Source organism: Triturus cristatus, chromosome 9 (assembly GCF_964204655.1).
Source record: "Triturus cristatus chromosome 9, aTriCri1.1, whole genome shotgun sequence".
In the NCBI taxonomy this organism is placed as follows: Eukaryota; Metazoa; Chordata; class Amphibia; order Caudata; family Salamandridae; genus Triturus; species Triturus cristatus.
Window position 1 is genome coordinate 50,838,744 of NC_140592.1, and position 21,948 is coordinate 50,860,691.

At 42.4% G+C, this 21,948-nt stretch overlaps 1 protein-coding gene across 1 annotated transcript in view; it reads left to right on the forward strand.

Annotated features, from left to right (window-relative positions):
• LOC146797369 (uncharacterized) overlaps positions 1-21,948 on the forward strand; it is a 401,286-nt gene that overhangs the window by 309,259 nt on the left and 70,079 nt on the right. Inside the window, exons 81-89 of the mRNA XM_085624372.1 lie at positions 194-253; positions 508-552; positions 655-690; positions 4,127-4,162; positions 5,969-6,025; positions 7,683-7,754; positions 15,458-15,529; positions 21,623-21,658; positions 21,754-21,834. Of these exons, the coding sequence (XP_085480498.1) occupies positions 194-253; positions 508-552; positions 655-690; positions 4,127-4,162; positions 5,969-6,025; positions 7,683-7,754; positions 15,458-15,529; positions 21,623-21,658; positions 21,754-21,834 (495 nt within the window). The remainder of the gene's footprint in view (positions 1-193; positions 254-507; positions 553-654; positions 691-4,126; positions 4,163-5,968; positions 6,026-7,682; positions 7,755-15,457; positions 15,530-21,622; positions 21,659-21,753; positions 21,835-21,948) is intronic.

The window sequence follows — 21,948 nt, forward strand, 5'->3', positions numbered from 1 at the left end:
GTGAAGGACCCTTATCTCAGTTCCAGTAGGCACAGCACAAATACTGAGTTGTAGTCAACCCAATGCTCTCTTCCTCCAAATGGTCATATGAACCTGAACAAATAAAGAGAGCACAGCAAAATGTCTCATTCATTTCTTAAACCTATTTCAAATGGATCCATATCATCTTGGCCTTCATCTGTTTTTCTTACAGGGGGACCCAGGAGTTGCCCAGGCGGGACCTAGAGGAGACAGGGGGGACCCAGGCCCAAGGGTATGTCAGTTTCTCTTTCCTAGCTACAGTCGAGATGTCAAGTTCTCAATGATCATGCTGTATCATGAACTCTATGTTCCTTAGCTTGTTCTTATGTCTACTGCCGGTGTTGTCTCTTTTCGTTACAATCATTCCCTCTTCTCTCCCTCCTTATCACTAATTGTAATATCGCCTTTCACCCAAGAATGACCTTGAAATTCCCATGTCTTCCTGGATACCTATTGCTGATCTTCAATTTTCATATTGATTTTTAGGGTGAAGATGGACGCCCTGGGCAGGAGGGGGATCGTGGTCCAGCTGTAAATATTTTAATTAATTCTTGAATTCACTGTCATTTTTTTTAAGGCTGAATGTATTTTCCATCAGCAATGATCACCGGTGTTTTTATATTTTTATTTTAGGGCCCTCCTGGAAACCGAGGAGAACGGGGCGACAAGGTACCGTAAGGGAAAATGGGTTTTCCATTTGAACGGCATGATCTTTCTGTTCGTTTAGGGTCTTCTGTAGTATTTGGTAGAGTGTGCTCTGTTTCGTAAGATCAGAGGAGAGATATTCTCTGGTGTCCCGGGAGTCCATCTCCTTTGAAATGTTGAAACCTGTGGGGATGGATACTGCTATATGTGTGTACCCTAATAATACAAGCATTGGCAATGTAGGAGGCTGGCTTTGGCAAGCATACCTTTCACTTTGTGCTTGCATGAAAATGAGAAATTAAACGTTAAAAGTGAACAACTATAGTAAATGAAAAATTAAATGAAAGAAGAGATTAGCTCATCAGCCAAGGCTCTGAAGTGCCCTTTTTATAAGCAGATGTGCTCATGTGAGCAATCAAAATGTCCTCACAAACAGTGCAAGAGAGCACTGGCTGCGGTGAGCTGACCCACTGCCGCATTCTGTAAGCACTGCCGGGTGGAAGCAAAATGTAAATGACAATTTAAGACCTGTCTAACCCAAAGCCTCTTGATGTATGTATGTATTTATGTATGTATGTATTTACTGTTTTTAATGGTTTCATTTTTAGTACATGAGGCTGTGAGATAGGTAAAGCTGTATCAAGGCGAAATCCAATAAAAGGTTCATAGGGAAAGAGAGTCTGTGTTAAATAGACAACAATACTATAAAGCAGATTAAGGAATCTGCAGGTGAACATATAATGGCAATGGTGCGAGGTCATTAATATGTAAATCAAATACTTTCTCGATTAAGACCTACTTCTGAGGATTAAAGGCACATGAATACCGTCATACGGAAGAGGTGTGGCGCCGCGACAGGGAGACTGACTCTGGAATCTGGGGATCACGGTTCGATCCCCGGCGCTGGCGACAGATTAGCCCAGCACCATGTGACTCTGGGCAATAGCTTGCTTAATCTTCCCGACGGTCCCTAGCGCCTAGAGACCCTTACGGGTGATTGTTCGCGCTTTACAAATGTGTATTATTATTATTATTATAGGTCAGCATGAAATACTAAAACAATGAACATTAATATACTAAAACACTGAGTTCAGAATCAGGATATTCGCTCTCGTTATCATTCTCGGAGCCTCAACGAGCCATCCCATTGGCACTTCAAGGCTTTGATTTAGAAAGTGGCACCAATCATCAGTGTCTTCTCCCGCCAAATTTCCCTCACTCTAATCCTGTCTGCTTGATTAATAGTTTGTAGCAGGGATCAGCATTCTGCCAATCTTGTAGAGCAATCCCCCTCCTGTGCCTTTACGCAGCTGGTTGCACTCCATCTCAAGGTCAGGTGGTACTTCATCTCTTGTGGCTGAGTAGGAGCAGTGGTGAGTGGGGTTGCCTCTGGGTTCACCATCTCATAGCGTGTCCCGTCAAGGCCCTCAAGGAGTTGCATATGTTCTCTCTGTGATGCCCCTATGAGATACCCAGACCTAGGAAGAGAGCCAACCGCCCTCATTACACCTACAACCAGAAAACATGGGTAATGACTTGAGTTACTGGGTGTAATGCATGGCGTAGCGTATGACTGACCCGTTTGTGACACTACACAAGATCCAGGTTTCATTACGCAGACATGCAAGGCTGCATGGCAGAACAGGGCATTAGCCTCTCAGTAACACTACTACCAGGCTGATGTCTACCACTACCCCATCATGGTCAGTGCACTCCCAAACTGGGAGAAAAAAAACTGCTCATCATGGAGTCATTACAGCTTTACAATAAAACGCAGGGATTTTGGCAGAGCAGGTGTGTCCACCTACATTTAAAGGAGGACATCTGTATTAATATGACCAGCTAAATTGTATTCACTTTTTAGTATTCATTTATACGCAGCTGTGTCAGAAATGCATATCTCACTTGCTTACTGGCTTATTCTCATCTCTCTTAACAACATCCTGCAAAAGAAATAATGGAAGTACTCGGCTCACCCATGAATTTAAAAGCAAAAGGATTCTAAATATGCCAGGTCGATAGTGTGAAAATACGTAGTCTAGTACAATGCCCAGACACCAGCATGATTAACAAAGGATGCACATTCCCACAGAGTAACTTTTAACCATACAATGCAGCAGTTTCACATCTTAGTTTAAGGGTCATTATATAAACAGGCTTTGTGAAACCTGCTTACATTTTTGTCTATGTGACTACATGAAACATCATGACATTGATTAAAAAATACTCCCTCATTAAATCACACTTTCTTTATGGGATATGTATATATTGCACAATTCGAACAAATACATTAATCAGAAACAGTCCATGAATAAATAACAAATATCCTTGTCTGTGAGAACAATGCACCACCATAACACACAATTCACAAGTATACACATTTAACAAAAAATGCGTAAACAGTGCTTATCCCTCTCACAAGAAGATAAGTGTAAATTCAGTGTTCTACATGGACAGAAAGACTGTCACAACATGAACTGCTATAAGACAAGAAATTCCTTGTGCCCTGCTAGCAGTTATAAATTGTGTGTTATGTTAATATCCAGTTGTACCACAGAGAACCGTTTTCTTGCATGTGTTATACTGTTGGAAATTATGCCTTTCTTACTATGTAAAGGTGATGAACATAACTAACTACAGATAAGGAGATACGTCAGTCCAAGTCATGGTGAAAAAACAAATATTAATATAAATGGGCTTATAGGAATAGAGTTGTGGGGAGAAACAGTCCAAGTACTGCTTTTGTCCTGATGATGGCCTCAAGCATTGAGGGTGATGAATAGATCGAAACGTTGTCTATGTGATGCTATTTTGTGTAATTTGTGGAGTTTGGTGAACAGAAGCCAGAACATCAAATCTACAATGGTCTTCTTGTGAAAGGGAACTGCGATTGCTAGACTGTGTAACTCTTCTTTCATATAAATATGTAGACCTAGGTACTTTATGGCCATGGTTCTAGAGTATGGAACTATATGGCAAAGATGGTTTCTCAGTTATGAAGCTCGTATGCAAGAAATGTTTGTAAATTATATACCTCTTGGATAGAGTAAGCTCCCCTGTTGTAGTCTCTTTTCTGATAAAGCTACATAGGCAATGGTACTCTCTGGCTGCAGAAAGTTCTTGAGTGTAGTCCTATGTGCTAGTTCAGTCTCCTAGACCAATGAAGTCACAGCCTATATACTAATATAGACTGTTGCAGTCTCTGCCAGTGATGGCTCCTGGACTGTGAACAAAGGCAGATGTTGTTTCAGAACTGGACTATCGATGTTTGTGAGTTCCCTCCACCAATACCACAAGAACTCATTGTATTTGATGTACTATCTCCAATTTATTCTGAATTAGGGTATTTTACAAATTCTTGTTTTTATTTGTGCCTGTGCAATGGCAAATCATCTGAAATTAATGTTAGGTTAAAGTTATTCTGTTTACATTTTCTCACCTCTTTTCTCTTTTATAACAGGGTGAGACAGGACTTGTAGGAATTAAGGGAGACAAGGTAAGTGACTGTGCCGCTGCTCACTTTAATGAACTTTGCCTTTCGAAAAAGAGCTTTGCAGAGCATTAAGGACAGCTGGAAATTTCATGACATACCATTATCTTACAGGACTAGTGCACAGCCAGGCACAATGGCACAGAAGAACGAAAGCTTTTTGCATTTCTTAACTGGCCAAATGACAATTTCGGCCCGTTAAGAAATGCAAAACAGCCTTTTCATATATACAAAGGCCAGAAACCAGTCGCAATTTGCAATTTCTAACCGGTAGAATTCACAAATTGTGACCGAGATTTAGGAAACACAGATAGGTATTACCTATTTGCAATTTCTAAAGCACATGTACAAAGCATTTCCTAAATGCGAATTGGCCATTTAGGAAATGCTATTGCCATCGACTCAAATTCGATGGTAACCATGTGCATTTTTAATGTGACATGAAGCGCACATATGGCCCTAGGGCTCAGGTGCACTTACATGTGCCTCCAGGGGGACCTTAAGCCCAGAGGCACCCTTCGGTTTTGATTTCCTAAATTGTGATTTGCTAATAGGAATCGCAATTTAGAAAATGCAAACCATTTCCTATTTAGCCCATAGGTGGGAATGCAATAGCATTTCCTGTTTGCGATTTCCTATTAGCGATTCCTACTCTGTAGGAAGCGCTATTAGGAAATTGCAAATTTTGTACTTACCATTTTGCATTTCCTAAATAGGGATTCCTATGGAATCGCTATTTAGGAAATGCAAAATAAGAATTTTGTACATCTGGCCCAATATGCTCTGCTGAGCTCCCTGCAGACCAGTTCATGTCTGAGCCTGGTGCCTTGCACAGAAAATATAGTTGGTATCAGGGTCCTACAGCTCAACCTTCCACTCGGAACGTAAGTGTAAACAGAACTGTGGGAGACAGACAGAAATCATTGTGTAAAGACTGACTGTAAGTGAACTATGTGATTCTGCTCTCAACATTTTGAAGAAGCACTGAACAATGACCATCCTATGCAACTGAATGAGTGATAACGCTTGATTATGGGAGTGAGAGAATGAAGAGACATAAGCAAATGAAATGATTTGGGACTCACTGAATCTGCAAATGAACACTGTGAAATAATGAGCAGGAGGATGAATCAATGAATTAATGGACAAACAGATAAGTGGGAATCAGTGGGAATTATTAATATGTTCATTGCCTGAAGGGCTGGATGTCAACAGGGGATATTGGAGTTCTTGTTTACAGTAACTCATGCTCTTACCTGCCACACCGGTTGGTATGTCATGAATTCTAGTGTTGTTTTTATATTCATATATTTAAGTCCTCAGTTGCTATAAATCACCGTATGTAGCAACAAAACACAAGAATAGCTCCTTGCTTCCGTTTGTCTGCCTTTGCCCATCTATCGCTTTTGCTCGGTGTCCTCCTAACTCTGCCCCCTTCTTCTATTCCTTCCCTTGCTTTACCTCCAACTCTTCCTCCATAGTTTTGAGGCATTTTCCTTCCACTACCATGTCCTTCTCTGACTTTGCCCTTCTCCATGGTCTGGGAGAATGACTTCCTTGTCATACTCTGCCATTTATTTTACTCTTTCTCTTGGTTCTCGGGTCTATGCCTACTCTTTCCACTCCCTTGGCATATCCAGTCTCTTTTTCATTCTATCCTTCTCCAGGGTTTAGGAGTGTTCTGAAAAAGTTTTAAACACGTTGGAACACTTCGCACTCTGAATTTAAATGAAAGAATATGTATCAGAAATGTCTAAACCAAGGCTTGTTTCTCTTAACTGGCCCTGCTGGTCATTACTTACTTTTTTGCAGGGTGATACCATGACAGTCGAAGGACCATCGGGAGCCAAAGGAAACAGGGGCGAGCCGGTACGTTACTCGTAAAAACAATTTGAGCGCACAAGAGCCCTAGACCTCAGCAGGCTTAGGCAGTGCTAGAAATGATGCATTACACTTGTGATTGACTGCTTGGTGTCTGTTTAGGGTAAAGCAAATTAATGCTATGGGGCATGACAAAAACCTCACATTCTGGAGAACGCACACATTGATGGGAAAAATATAAACAACCAATATTTGGGGATAATTTACTATATTATTAATTCAAGAACTTTTGTCAGTTCTAAATATGTCTTTTGAAGGCTAGAATCATTAACTCAAATGTTTCAAAGACTCTGTAGGTGTGTTTATTTAATGATAAGTGTGTTAAAAAGAGTAGAGTAATTTAGAACTAAAAACTCTAACTTGACTGAAGTTTTCACATAGGTTTTTGAAACATTTAAGTAACATCAATTAGGTTTAAAAGTTGTGAATGAACCTTAGAATAGTCACACGAAATATACTAACATATCTTTTATAAGTTCCCCACTATTCATTCTAACTTTTTAAATCGAAATTCTAGCTTTTAAAAATAAATCAACAGCTAGCACAAAAAGTTAAAAACAGTTTCAGAATGTTTAGCTAGAATTTCCAACTGATTAATAGATCCTACTTGCCTCTGAACTCAAACGCAAAAAGAAAAATTCAAAAAGTAATTTTAAACTAAACACAACCAACTGCAGATTAATAAACGGCCCGACTGATATTTAGTACTATTTAACTATCAAGCCTTAATGTTACCAAAAGATTTAATGTGAGTAGGAGGGAAGTTTTCCTAATTGACCCACTTTTAAAAAAAACCTAAACAAATCCTTAGCTAGTAAAAATAAATCTCAAAAATGTTGCATACTGTTTAACTGAATTTCAAACTGATAAAAATAAATCTGAATTGCCTGTTAACTAAATACAGAAAGAAAAAGGCAAGAATTTTTTAAAATTTAATTCCAACCAATCACAGGATTTTAAACCGAGTTTTAGAGATATTTAACTATCAACTATTGATGGTCACCATGGATTTTATGTGAGCAGGTGTGAGTTATTCGTAACTTACCCCTTAGTTTAGAAGAATTATGACACCTATACTTATAAGAAAATGTTTTCAAAATAGGGCCTAAAGTTACTGAAATTGCTCATAAAGTCAGTGTTTGAAAATAAAACAAAGATTGGCTAATCTTATGACAAGTTAAAATTGTTTGTCTGGTGTCCAAGAAATGGTTTGTGTTGAAATGGGAAAACATTTCTTGTTCATACTCATGAATCTGCAGCGTTGCAGACACATTTATTATTTTAAAGAATCCTGGTTAGGACAAAGGCTGCAAACCCAAGATTTGAAAGTCAATGTAGTAATGTTCAAAACTCCCCAAAACATCAGCAATACCAGGGCATTGGAACTGGAAGATTGGGGATCGCCCCATCTTCATATTTGTTCATGTTCATGTCTTCTATCACTTTGGTTACGCCTGTTCTCCTTATGAAAATACCTGATTCATTATAACCGATTTTAACTTCCTAAACTTTCTTGACATAGTCCTACTTTACTTCTTGGTGAATATCATTTAATGTAACATCCTGTATAACATGTCTACTCCACATGCAAGGTCCCTATCATTCATCTGTATAATGTCATTATGCCTCTTTCCTTCCACTGCAGGGAGATCGCGGGTTAAAAGGTTCTGAAGGAGAAAAGGGGGACAAAGGAGACCAGGGAATATCTGGAGAAAAGGTAGGAGACAAATGATTTCCTAAAACAGGTTGTATCCAACTGGCAATTCATTAAAAGAAATATATACTTTTTCTAAGTGAGAGCACTCTAGCTAATTATGAGATGAATGGAAATTATAGCATTTATGAGATGGTATTTCAGTAGCAACTGAACCTTTTGGCCACAGTCTCGACAGTATGTAAAAACATAGACTACAGAAACATGTTTTTGCCCCATTCTCTATGTGATTTTTGAGTGCAGATCCAAGGTTGAAATTCACAAAACCTGAATTTGTACTAGTAAAGTCATTTGAACATCTGTAATATTACCGCAGTATTTTGTGACAATACACATGAGTAAATACTTCTCAAACGAGGGTTATGGTTTCTGATCCAATGACATTCTGGAATTGGAAGAGATTAACTCCTGTCAACGGCTGGAGCGAATCTCTTTCCGGGGCATGAATGTGAAGGGAACATCCCAAAAATTGGCAGTGATGCAATGGGAGGAGAATCTCCCCAGGGAAAGGGGTTTTCCAGTAGAAAGAAAGAAAAAAATTGTTGCAATTGCACAGGTGCCAAGGAGAGGTCCCTCTATGGGGAAAATATTTCCCAATACAAAAAACCCCAAAAGAATGAAAGGAACTTGCAGTTGCACACAATCAAAGGCATTTTTACATGCACAATTGTCAAATTTGTGCATGAGTCCCCTTTGCATACACAGAATTTGGAATTTTCAAAAATGTTGTATGGAGTTATTAGGTCTCGCTGGCGTTGCAGCGCGAAGCGCTGCCACCAATGAGAACTATTGTTGCCGTGATGCCTGTCAAGGGAGACAGACCGGGGCACGCGCAGCGATCGGGGTCTGTGGACGCGCTTGCGCAGACGCGCGCGCACACACCCCGACGCTGCCGACCACCCTCACCGCGGCTGCCTAACGCGCGCGCACACACCTCGCCACCGCCGCCGCCCACCCCTGTTTAGGACTTGTTGTTATGTTATATCTTCAGCCTCTGTTCTGCTTGGCCTGCCGGGCTTGCGGTATCCTCTGGGCTCGTGGACATGCTTGTGTTCTATGTCTCGAGCCCAGTGTTCCGCGATTCGGCGGTTGAGCAGAGGCGGCTTCCCCGTCTGATGTGGTCAGGTTTCGTTCGTCCTTACTTGAAGAATAAATACTTCTAATTTGCTATGGAGCCTCTTTGATTGATTTACAATATTTTAGGCGCCGATCTGAGAGTCTTAGAGGAAAGGTGTGCACGGAACGACAGCGAACAACCCACCACCAACTGAACATACGCGATGATTAGCCTCCGTCTGAACACGCGTAGGTATAACGAGAGACTGCGCTAATTTTGACTAATTAAAGGTACTGTTTCATATCCACTCAGCTTAAATCCTGCTTGTGTCTGTTCCTGCCGCACGCCAGGCGGGGGCGGATCCTCTGTCTGGGTTCAGCCGCGCAACCTCTTGGAGCTGCATATGGGTGGTGACTTTTGGAGGCTTTCCCATTAAAGCGGCAAGGTCACACTAAAGTGGCATGGGCGATCTTCAAGCCCACCAGCAGCACGCTCTTTGGGGGCACTGTTATTGCAGTGAATTCACTTACTTCGTTAAAGCGGCAAGTCGCGCTAGTAATCCTCCGCTGTAAACTCCCTGTGTCTGGAAGAACAAACAGAGTCTTTTTTCCCTTGTCTAGTTTGTCCTGCAAATTTTTCAGAACGGGCGGGACCATCCGTTGCTTTGGTTTTGGACCTGTTTTAACATGTTTCATTGAAGGTGCTTTGAACGTCAAAGCAACTTTTGACCCTGCTGAAGCTGCAGTATATGGTGTTTCAGTGCCGACTGCTTATCTGTGTGCTTCGGTGCTTGAGTCTCTTTCGACGCCAAAGGAAGCTTCGGGTCCGATGTTTGTTGCTTTGGCTCCGAAACTCTGTGTTGATTCGAAGGTGCCAAGCCAGATTTCTTCCGTGCCGATACAAGGTGTATTTTAGGGCTTTAAACTTCTACACTTGTTGATTGTTTTGCAGCGATAGTGACTTTAGTACGCTCTTGAGCCTGTTGTCGGAGACCACCATCGTCAAGGGCAGTGGGGTTTCTAAAGCCACTTTACTAGTCTTTGTAGGGGTTTGGTAGGCTTTTGCTGATGTACTCCCCTGCCTTTGTAGATATGGATCAGGGTCTAAGTCAGAGCTGTCGCCACTGTTAACCAGCAGCATGGGAATGTCTGTTATCGCCATATGTGCCTCAGTATCACCCGGTTCTTCTTCGGGGTTTGGTGACTGTCCCACGAAAATGTCAGGCGAATCTTCGGTGTGTCACTGCACGGATGAGTGGGACTAACAACATTCTGTATGCTGCCGAAGTGTCTTTTTCTAACGGAATGCCATGCACGCCTCACACCAGCTCGTGTAGTGAGCTGGAGACAAACTGAGATTGCACATTCTGTGTTGGTTTTGCCTAGAGTATTTGGCATGACACTTCAGACAGAGGCTGAAGGGTGTCTTGACCCTCATTGTCGTGGAGTTTATGGAGTAAGGTGTCTGGAGTATGGTGACTGGAAAAAAGATATGAGCAAAGGCAGGAGAGATGAATATTTCTGTAACATCAGCCGGTGTATGCGATTGTCTATGCAGTTGTTGAAGAAAACAGGGCGCTGAATAAGGCCTCAGAGCTGGAATCGAGCATTGGTCCCACAGCAGCGATCTTGACGTCTGAGGCTGATGGTGGGAAAAAAAAACAATCTAACAAAGGAACCAACAAACATATGCAATATGAATTGGAGGAGTAGCCACAATACCTCCTTACTCAAAGACTTCTTCGAAGAAAAACAACTTGCAAAAGTCCGAGCTCAACGCTAGATGGCAGGATACAGTAAGCATATGCATCTACGGCCAACACATGCTACGAAAAGTACATTTCTTCACCCTATCCTACTTTCCAAGAATGTTTCCATTGCCAAATATGCTTTGCAATTACAGCTACTAATTTTATGGTAATATTTTTTATTAACATTTCTGTCTGCATTTATCCATATTCATTTTTGGACCATTTCGGTGGTATTTATCCATATTTATTTTGTGTTTTGAGAATAAATAGAGGCATAAAATGGTATATTTCTACATTTATTGAATTGCTAAACATACACTCATATAGATACCAGTCTCATTTTAGCAAATAAAGCAGTCAAATATTACAAACCCCTACAACCACAGGTAAATATAAACATTATCTACAAATATATTTTAAAATATGTCTGTACTCAAGGAAATCTCATCCTGTTTTTAACTTCCCATGCTGTCTATCTGCTCAGCTGTTGGGCTGGAAATCATGAATGACACCATGAAGAGTCACTCAAAAGAACACAATTTTCAGCATTTTCCACTTTTAAAAATAAATAGACCGTAAACAGACTGTTTTCTGTATTTATCTGTAAAAATCAGTAAAAACGGAAAACTGAGACCCTTATTTGTGATCCATTCTCCTTCAAACCCAAGTGATTGTGATCGTCTAGATTTAAAAAAGTTTTTAGGTCTCGCCTGAGCCAGTGCTTTAGCGCTACTCTCACGAGAGCTTTTGTAAATGGGGGATCTGGAAGTGCAAACGAGTGCTTTCAGCCCTCCAAATACAGTGCATGTGCGCCGGGCACGCGCACCATTTGGCAGCCTGCGTGATCACTTTCGCGGCCGCTTTTATGTCCTCAGTGAGCCTCGCGGCCACTGAGGACATCAAAGCGGCCGCGAAAGTGCACACCATTTGCCAGCCTGCGTGCCTCTCTCACCTACCCCCTCCTTTATACCACTTCCTGCTCGTTTTTAAAGTGATCTTTTTCAAGGTTACTCAGTTTTAATTATATTTAATGGATGCATTTAATTCCCTGAGTTTTTTCCTAACTCTTCAGCTTACCTGCCCGAAAAGACGGCATGCCAAGTTCAGAGAATTCCTTTCGGTAAATTACTTAAAGGATGCGCCCCCCACCCCCCCCTTCCCGAGAGCCTCGCGCAGACCCCTTCTCAAACAGGACTTCCCCTCCCATGGCCGCTGCCCTCTCCTCGGCTAGAGGACAATGACTCCGAGTGAAAACGGAAGAAAGCGTGTGAAAATTGGAGCCGTGCTGGGGACCGAACCGTGACGTGATGTGTTGTTGGAGACTTCTTATTAACTGGCCATCTCCGGTTGATATTTTTGCAACTTTGCCCCTACCTCTAAACGGAAAATTATAAAATCCACGTTTGTGTTGCAAACTCATCATCTTCTGTCATGCCCCCATACACCCTCCCCCACTCTCTAAAACTTCACAGGACTCACACAAGCAAAGCGATCAGTTGGCCAAACATTGTACGTTTGTCGTGATTTAAAGCAAGCCGCAAAAGTACGAACACATTTGTGGTCCACTCCAAATGATGGAGACACAAAGTGAAGATACAAGCCTTAAAGCGATTATTTGCTGAAAGCGGCCCAGAGGTTCTGCACAAGACATCACGCATACATGGGACTGAATGTCAGTAAGGCTGCGGCATACAATTCAGTCAAAACAACTGCGTTTTGGGAGTTGTAGTCTTATTTTCTGCAGGTGAACGCCACTAACGCCCCGGACAGCAATTCGTTTTAAAAGAGAGTGCATACACAAGAATACCCGATTATAAATATTTCTGCCCACCTTGTGCACTTCCCATCACGTCCTGAACTCTTGTAAATCTTTTTTTTTTTCTTCAGTTTTTTATAGCACAAACTCAACTCGAAGGAACCAGAGCGCTTTCCATAAGCACCGGTTGCATTGCAAACGAACACGTTTTTTGTAGTCACGAGTGATTTGCCCCGAATCAAGGAATGCTTGAGTTAGTTCTCTAGCTCAAGGCCAGCCGCTCTAGCCGTTAGGCCACCAGACCCTTTTTGTTTTGTCTCGTTATGATTTTTGCCTTCGCTCTATTACGCGCACTATGCTCTCTACAGCGCTCTGACACCTATGCTGAGCGTGGTCTTTGCAGTGTGTCAACCTCAACAAACAAACATTCACAAACAAAAGCCATTTCCCTTTCGAAATTTCACCTCAGTCAGGATTAGTGTAGACTTAAAACAACAGCGCGATGTCTGTAGGAGGGGTAGGGGCCGTGGGGCTCGCACCACCATAAATTAAGGGTTAGGTGAATGAAAGAGGGGCGGTCGTATAACACAAAGGTGCACTGCGAAATGCAGTAAACACCCAAAATGTGCAGTTTTCTGTGTGAAAGAAGGGATATCGTATCACAAACGTTTTGAAGCTAAGTTGCAAGCACAAATACAAGGAAAGGGACAGAATCCCGCACCCCCCGGAATTCCCTGGAGTGTAAAAGATTTTTCTCAACGGGGATAAATATTTTCCCAGTGAATAAACACCAAGTTATTGAGGCAAATGCACATTATGCAAAATGCCAGTGTGGCATTGTAACTTACTTTTTTCGAGCAAAATGCATTCTTGCCAATTTTGACTGAAGGAGAGCGCTTCGAAAACAAAAATAGCACACTATCGCATGCGATGCGAACAGCATCTTTTCTCAATTACATGACGTTGAGTAGGTACGAGCCTCGGGGTTGACTTCACATCCTGTGATTCTCGGCAAATCACTTAATCTCCCTGTGCCTATCAAATCAAGCATTTGCAATGCAATAGGTATCGCATTTATGCAAGTTTAAGCTAATGGCATTGTAAATGGCAATGCCTTTTATTTATGTTTTAAAAACCAAGTTATAAAAAAGGCATTGTCATTTACACTGCCAATAGCTCAAACTTGTGTAAATGCGAGACCTATTGCATTGCAAATGCTTGTTTATGGAATGTTGAGATTTGGGCAGTCTAAGTTTTGAAGATTAGGGAACTGTTCTATGAGCATCTGTGCCTTACACAATACACACAAGAGGTGACAGGAGAAAGGCTTGCAATAAATCTAACCAGTGGCAATAGCTCCGGGTAGCATTCCAACCTATCATCGTTCTTTTGCACACCGTGCCACTTCAGTTTAGACCCAGCCATATGCAAATCAGTCTTGACCCTGCTCCAATAGGAACAGTCTAACTCGAACTGTCAGGCCAGGTCCTTCTTGAATCACAGGACAAGAAACCCAAGACCGGTTTTGCCCTGATTGGGGCTCATCAGTCAGGTGTATCTTAGTTCAGAATGATTAAATTAGACATATTGAAGGCCGTAGTTAGGCAAGTTGTTCACAAATATCTGACGTAAGATCTTGATTTATTTAGTTGCATTAGCTTTTAATATACAATGTTGCATTAGCAACAGTTTTGTGGGTAGATATTATTCAAACTAACAATTTTTTATAATGCCTTGGAGATCCTTTTTTCTAGCTAGGCATTGTTGGTCAATGTAAGAGGTGTGTGTATAGGGTCAAGATGCTGCTGGAAGATTGAGCTTACGTAAAACTGAATCTTTTACTCATTACCTTATAACCACTCAGTTTTAATCTGTTCATGAATCAGACTGAGCTTAATTTCTAAGTCAGTTAGAAAATTTGCGAAAATCGTGATATTCAGTACATCCGCAAAGTCAGTTCAGCGAAGGGTATTGATGGTGTCCACACAGCATATTCAATACATTTACCAAGTGAAACTGACTTTGGGCGTATATCCCCGAACATTGAACTATATCCCTGTCTTACATCAATAAGAAACAATATTTAATCCTTTTAACAACACCTGTCCAGGAAGATTTTAGATCTGTATCTGTATAGGAGTGAAATGAATTTACATACATTAAAAGCAATTGTGAAGTAATATAAACAGAATTATTTTGTACACATTTCATTTTGATAGCACTTCCTGTGTTATAATTGCTTTCAATGTGTATGTGATGTCACTATGCTGGGTGAAATTAAATGGAGGGGAGAGCTCTTAATGACTTGTGAGACGCGGCAACTATTGCAGCATATACAACACATTCTACAGCCTTTCCTTATATACCTTGGGCCTCGTTTATGAGGATTTTTCGTAGGGCAGCGCCTCAGGCCTTCCTGCTGTGCTGTCCTACAGCAAAAGAAAATGTCAGGAATGCGCTGTATCTATCAGATATGGCGCATTCCTGTCCTTTCACTTGCGCTGGCGTACAATGGGCTGCCGTGCACCAATGCAGGCATCTTTGCACCATGGTGCAAGGGTGCGTGCATTGCGTGGATGATTATTTTTGTGCAGGGAGGGAAACCTTCCTGCACAAAAAAAATCACAAGAGGCTTTTTCTTCTTTCTATGTGTGCTGAAGAATGCAGCACAGATAAAAAAAAGGAAAAACGAGGAGAAATAAAGATATTTCTCCTCGTTGTGCCTCCCTTATGCCTCCCCTGGGGAGGAGTACGTTTTTGGTGCTGCCTCAGATTTACGATTTCTCGTTAATCTTGCGCAGTGTCAAAAGGCCATGGAAGTTTGCCGGGGACACCCCCAGCAACACCCATTGCACGCCCCTTTAACGCAGAACACTGGGTTAAAGGAAACGATATTTACGAGGCAGCATTAAGTCAAAAAAGTGGCTTAGTGCTGCCTCGTAGATATGGAGCAGGCTCCTGCGCCACGGAACGTCACAAAAAGAGACGTTCCGGCGGTGCAAGGGCCCTCTTAAATGAGGCCTCCTGTTGCTTGGGGAGGGGTTTCTCTGTTACACATGGTTTTGGTACACTAATGTACTCTGCAGAAAAGTGAAATACAGTTGTATTAGAAACACCAACTGTTTTGTGAATTTGGTTTACAGGGAGTAAAAGGCGAGCCGGGTGAGAAAGGATCTCCGGGCTTTCCTGGAGCACGAGGCCCTGGAGGACAAAAGGTAAGACATTTTTCCTAGAAACATGAGGACAAGCACATCTTCACACATTCCCAAACAATAAACATGTTTAAAGCTCTCATGATTTCTTTTCACATGTGACACTGCCATGGCTGGGTATTAGACACATAAACCCAGTCAGTGCTAGCCTTGGTAAAAAGACTACTGTGTGTGATGAAACCTTACTTTCCACCTGTAATCCTTATTAATAATGATTTCGAATGATTGTAGAATGAAACACAAAAAATAGCATTTGGTGCAAGGTGAGATTATGTGTGATCCAATGACCAGGAATGTCGAGCAGCTACCAACTCAGAACCTCATTTGTCTTCAGATGAGTATTATTCATAATGAATTCATAAACAGAGCTTAGAAAATTGTACAATTTAGCTAATGTGAGTGAGTAGATTGTTTTAATTGACTTTAACTAGAGGTTTATGCGTTTAACCAAGGGATCTTAATGAATCAGTTCTGTATATCACTTTTCTAGCACTTTTTCTGGGTTTCTAGATTGAGCCGGAAAGTAAAACATAATTCAGAGCCTACAGTGACAATAGCAGGAATTAGACAATAACTGAACATCTATTCTGCCAACTACCTTCAGATGGCTTGATGATTGGTTTGTGTGCCAAATGATTCCACAAAGTAGAAATGTGGTGTCTTCTGATCCATGTCTCACTGGATTTTCTTCAAATCCACATTTAATAGGGAAAGCGGCTGCACAGTTACCTGGAAAAAAAATGATTAACAAAATAAAACTGGGCAATCCACTAAATTAACTTGTACATCACAAAAAGAGCTTTGAACGACACTCTCTGGCAGGCTTTGTGCTTGTGAAGGCATGTGATGGCTGGTGAAAAAGCCTTTCACTGGCTGCGACACGTGCAGAAGGTTTCTGAAGCCACTATGGATGACCGATCATTTATTGTGGAAAGCACAAGCAGAGGACATTGCAGTAGTCAAGCATAGAAGAAAAATACTTCACTGACAGTAACCCCTTTGCTCAAAATTCTAAGCTGGTAAAGGTAAGACTTTGTCACTCCTCAATACGAGCATCAAAAGTGAGTAATTCATCACATTAAAGATACAAAGTAGTTATGAATATTTGTGGAGATTTGGGTTAAGTCAAGACACCTGGCTAAAATTTGTAAATCCAAGGATTTTTAACACTAAGCACAAGCACCACAGTTTTGGTACTGTTTAAGAAAGTTATGTTTCTTCCTTTGATACCCACCTCCAACAAGTGAATTGAGAGTACCAAGAGTTGTAAGTGTCAGTTCGAAGGAATATTGGTGTGTGTAAGATGTAGAGTAATATGTTGTGAAGGATGGGAGTCCTTCACATGTAATAAGTCTGCAGGTTTCTCTTTACTGGTCACCAACCACTTGACTCTCCCATGGTAGCGAAGGAGAGGCGTCTAAGGCCTACTCAGAGTAGGGCTAGTACCTGCAACTTGCTAGTAGACAACAACAACACTCAATAAATTATTGTTCAGTCAGTACTTTTTTCTTTTAAAAAGGAAAAGTACTTTTATTATGTAGACAGTAATAAATACTACGCACAAATATATACAATCAGGTCAATAGGGAATACCTTTGGCGATACGTTAGCATGTTACTCCCCTAGAGGACCCTTAACCGTATAACCACAGTACCCGCATCTATACTAAATGCAAGATCACAATAAAAGTGGATGTCATTATCAGTAAGGCAGGCCTACTGGCTTTGTCATGGTGTCACCACATGAGCTAAAGCAATGACATGTTATAATTCACCATTGCAAGTCAATTGGGATAGTACCAACATTGAATACTATTCCTCTTATTATAATTAAAACCTTTCATTGTCATCCATTAACATGAAATAAGCACTGTATTGAATGGCACGTCTTCAAGTCTTTCTTTTACTGTTATTAGGCTGTTATTGAAGCTCCAGGTACAAACAATAAGCAGAGGTCCCCACACACCAGAGCTTATAAGCAAAAACCTCCAGCCCTAGGAAGCTGCTGCCGGGGTCCTGGGATTCAATCCACTGGAAGACTTGGGGCCAGTGCCAAAAAACATTTAATGTGGGGCTTCTATCCTTCCTGCAGCCCACAAACACACTTCAGGAATCATGGTCGGTGGCACCACAGTAGGCCAATAAGCAAATCAGAAATCCATCTCGAGGTTTGTGGGGTGCTCCTCGGCTACAGCTGAGAATACTGTATGTACTTCTCTGCTCTGTTTTCTTGAAGCAGCGGCCTCCAACCACATATTTCTTCTCCATTTGTTTTCCCATTTAGAGTGCCCCGGTCCCAACCACAAGCTCTTTGGGGGTTATTGGGTGTTGAGGGGTGAGTCCCTGTGGCCCAGGCCGGCTCCATGCATGCTGCACTTACTGTGCAGTGCACCGGAGGTGGAAAATTGATTCCTTTTCTCCCACTGCTGCGGGAGCCAATTAATTTCCTTTGCAGACACTGGCTGCCAGCAAAGAGCCAGAAGGACAGCGTGGCCTGCCCCACCCCCCTGACACAGTCACAGGGACAGGCGATGAGCCCAGTCGAGATCACTACTGTCCCGAGGATGGTGCACTCATGCAGTTCCTTGTTTACGGTGGGCTGGGCCCTGGGAGATGGGGTCCCCTGGCCCAAAAGTTGGTATTGGAGAGAGATCCTGAAAACGCTCACTTCCCTTCAAGATTAATAAATCCAGGTTACAGACCCTGAGGGGTTTGGCCTTCATTTGATTTTATAAATTCCATTGCGAAGAGACATGCACTTTGTTCTCTACCTAGTCGTCCCAGGAATCCAGACTATGTCTTGGGCCGTGTATTGCCAATTTTGCCATCATTGGACTCATTTTGCTCCTGGTACCCAAGGCTAGCCACCAGGAGCATTCTCTTCTGGCTTCCTGGCTCCACGCACCAGACCTGTCTTCTGCCTGAGCATCTGGTGCTGTCTCTTGCCTGGGGTGCTGGGGAATCTTCCACAGCCTCTCCTCCTAAGGAGGGGGGCATCTTCCACAGCTCCTCCACCACCAACCAGCTTACACTCTCCCTCCCAAACTCCCAGGTCCCACAGCCTTCTTATTACTTAAGGGAGGCCAGGCCCAGTCCACATAAGTCCCGGAGGAACAATCCAGGGTACCTCCATCAGGTCCATTCCTCCAACAGAGCATAAGGGGGCCAGCGCCACTGACCCTGGAGAGACCCATCCCAGTCCTGGGGGTCAGCTGGAGTTAAAGTCCTTCAGTCCATCCTTGCAGGGGCATCAGGAGGCTTCTCCTCCCAGCTAGGCATTGGTTCCCCATTGTCACTCCCAGGTCCAGTATCTTCTCTTTGTCTCTGTATATTCCAAGGGCTTTTAAGTGTGGGTGAAAAGTTCTAGAAGATAGGCACCCCTGGTAAATCCTAGGGTGCCACATCATCACTCCACCCACGTTCCAACCTTCATGCACAGTGTTCTGGGAATTACCAATATGGCGACTTCCCTGGAAAGAGCTTCCCTGAGAGCCTCAGTTCCACGCTTCAGTGACACCGTTGCACACATGTGCTCACGTGCAAGCATGTAACCAGTCCAAAGCCACTTACCCTAGCTGAATAGCAGCGGCCTTATCTTAAAAAACAGATACTATGGGTAGCATTCTCGGTCGGTTCATCATGAATTTACCGTGAGTGTGATGGACGTGGTGAGCCTCACTCACTGTAAACAGTCCATACACCTGGTGAAAAGCGAAACATCCAGGCAATTAATAGAGTGGAACCCAATTGCTGCAGCGTGTCTTTAGTGTAAGTGAAGTTCAAAGCTAGTGATAAGGTTAATGAATAGTGTGACATACATCTGAAATAGCCAAGAGCTCAAAGACTGGCACAGCGGATCTCCATAAGGCAAAGGCTTATCAGGAGAAATAAAAGTCTAAATGTCCACCTGCTCGGTGCCTTCATACAAAAAAGACGACAATTATAATTGCCGGGCTCCATGACCCTTGCCTTGCCACTGGCTGAGCAGGATGGAATGACTGACAAGGCGCGTAAATTCAAAAGGATGACAGCACGGAGACTCATGTTGCCTGCCTCCTGAAAGAGCTCTTCACTCAAGGCTAATAAAACAGACTGGATTCTGAACTTGTTCTTAAATGTTTTTTGGAAAAGGATCTAGCAAATGTTTGCTTCCAGTAATCTCATGAGCCGCCTAGTAACAATGCCCCCCTAACTTAACAGGATAATGAAAGGTTCAGAAGAGACCAACAGTAGCCTGGATCATTAGTGCAAAATAGTATTTGTTCTGTGAGGCTAGTGACTATGGTTTGCTCCAGAACAAGGGGAACAAAGCTTGAGCACAGGCATTACTGAAATGAAAGGCAGGATGGACACTACATTTAAAAGTGTGCATCAGGTTTCTCCCTATGCGGATATCATTATAGCAGTCTGAGTTGCATTTCCTCTTCATCAATACAATAATATTATTGAGAGTCAGTGGGGTGGATCTGATAAGAGAGGGTCTGACTGAGCCTGTGTCATCCTTTTCTCTTGCTCTGGTGGAATGAGGTATTTCTGACTCCCTTATCTGACCCTGTGGCTCAGTTGACCAGATCAGCAATATTCACGCAAACCTGAATGAAATCTCTGAATTTTGTGATCAACTGAATCAGGGGAATCTAACCTTTTCTGCAATAAAAGCAACTTATGTTTAATGAAAATCACCCAGAGCTACTAACATTATTAGTGTCTTAGTAGCGACAACATTAGACCAGATCATGTTAATGGCCACGATATGCAAGGTTACCAGCAGTGATCACATTGGTGCAGGGTTGCCAGCAGTAAGGTAAAAAAGGCTTTGTCAATTTGGAGTGCCTCTATGTGGGGAATACATGAGAGCCACAGCTTCAGTGCCCCTGGCACCAATGTAATAATACTGGTAATACGCTTACCCAAACGCTGCATGAGTATTATTCAATTATCAGCCTTACATGTTTTGGAAATGCAACCATTTGTCTCCAAACATCAGCTCATGAGTTATGAAAATACACACATTTTTGTGTGAATACAGGCTTTCTAATTTTGGTATTGATATATTAATTCACCCAAGCAAAAGCTTCTAACTGAGTTGGCAGGGCGGCACCTAGGAGAGTGTCTTACAAGTATCTGGAGAGCTACTGGTAGCTCACAAGCTACTCGTTGGTGAAGTTTCTTCTAATAAAGGTATAATTTGCATCATCACACAGTTGATGAAGAGGGAAAGCCCTTGGCCCTGGCTGAAAGACTTCGTCTGAGAGGATGGCGGCCTTGGGATTTCTGCACTCTAGTGGTAATAGAAATTCGTCTGTATGATGTTGTTTTCCTTTTTATGATGTGTTTGATAACTCACATGGTCCTCTCACTGGCAGTGACAACTGTCCGGCTGTCCTTGATGTTGCACTCATATTTCCAAACTGTGACATTGCCTCTCAGGAAGGCATGTCAATAAAACAGCCTCAATGTGCCCAGACTTACTTTGTTTGGCAAATGCTCGCATATTTGAGAGGTCAGCATTGCATGGTACCTCTTAGAGGAGCAAAAAGGGCAGGACACCTCGTGCTGGGGAAGAGGATTTTAAGGCTTGCATTATACAGCTGTTTTCATCAGTAGTTCAATGTCACAGATGCCCAAGGTAACTGTAACGTCTTCAGTCAAGGCATTCTACCCTCATCCCCACCCCCCCAGCTGGAGAAGAGAAGAACATGCTCATACGTCAGCATAGAGCATTCTCAAGTAAACTCTTCTACAACCAGTGCAAATGTTGGCAGACAATGCACTGGCATTGATGAAACCTATGTAATCAAGAGCAAAGAATGGTTCCTTATCTCATGAGATTGACCTTTCTGTTGTTGGGTGATGCATAATTATTAGTGCTAAAGATACAACAACATCTTAATGATACTATAAGAGACTTCAAGGTTTTCCTCATCAGCAAAGACAGGACAGGGAGAACAGAGAGCAACTTGGGTGACTGCTAATGTTTATGTCAAAGTGCCACTCTGCTCTGGAAATCCAGATTAGGACCTTGAATAAAATACTATAACTAGAAGTTACACCAGATGTAAATATGTCCTAACTCTCTTTTCTCTTTTTTTGGCAGGGAGAAGTCGGAGAGTCGGGACTTCCTGGCGAGCCAGTAAGGTCCCTTTCTAACTTACATTTTCACTCCTTCTGCATGAGCACATGAGGAGCCAGCCAGTCACTAACGCTCTATTGGTGATCCTTGTTTAGGGACTATCAGGAAAGGAAGGAATACCAGGAGGCAGAGGAGAGAAAGGAGATCTGGGGCCCTTTGGAATGCGAGGACCTAAGGTCAGTGATCCACTTATGTTTCATCTCTCTATCTCTTTCTGTCACTCTCACTCTCTGTGCTCTTTGTGAAACCGAATATTCCAAGGCACAGACAACACTATGGCTTTTTAGAAT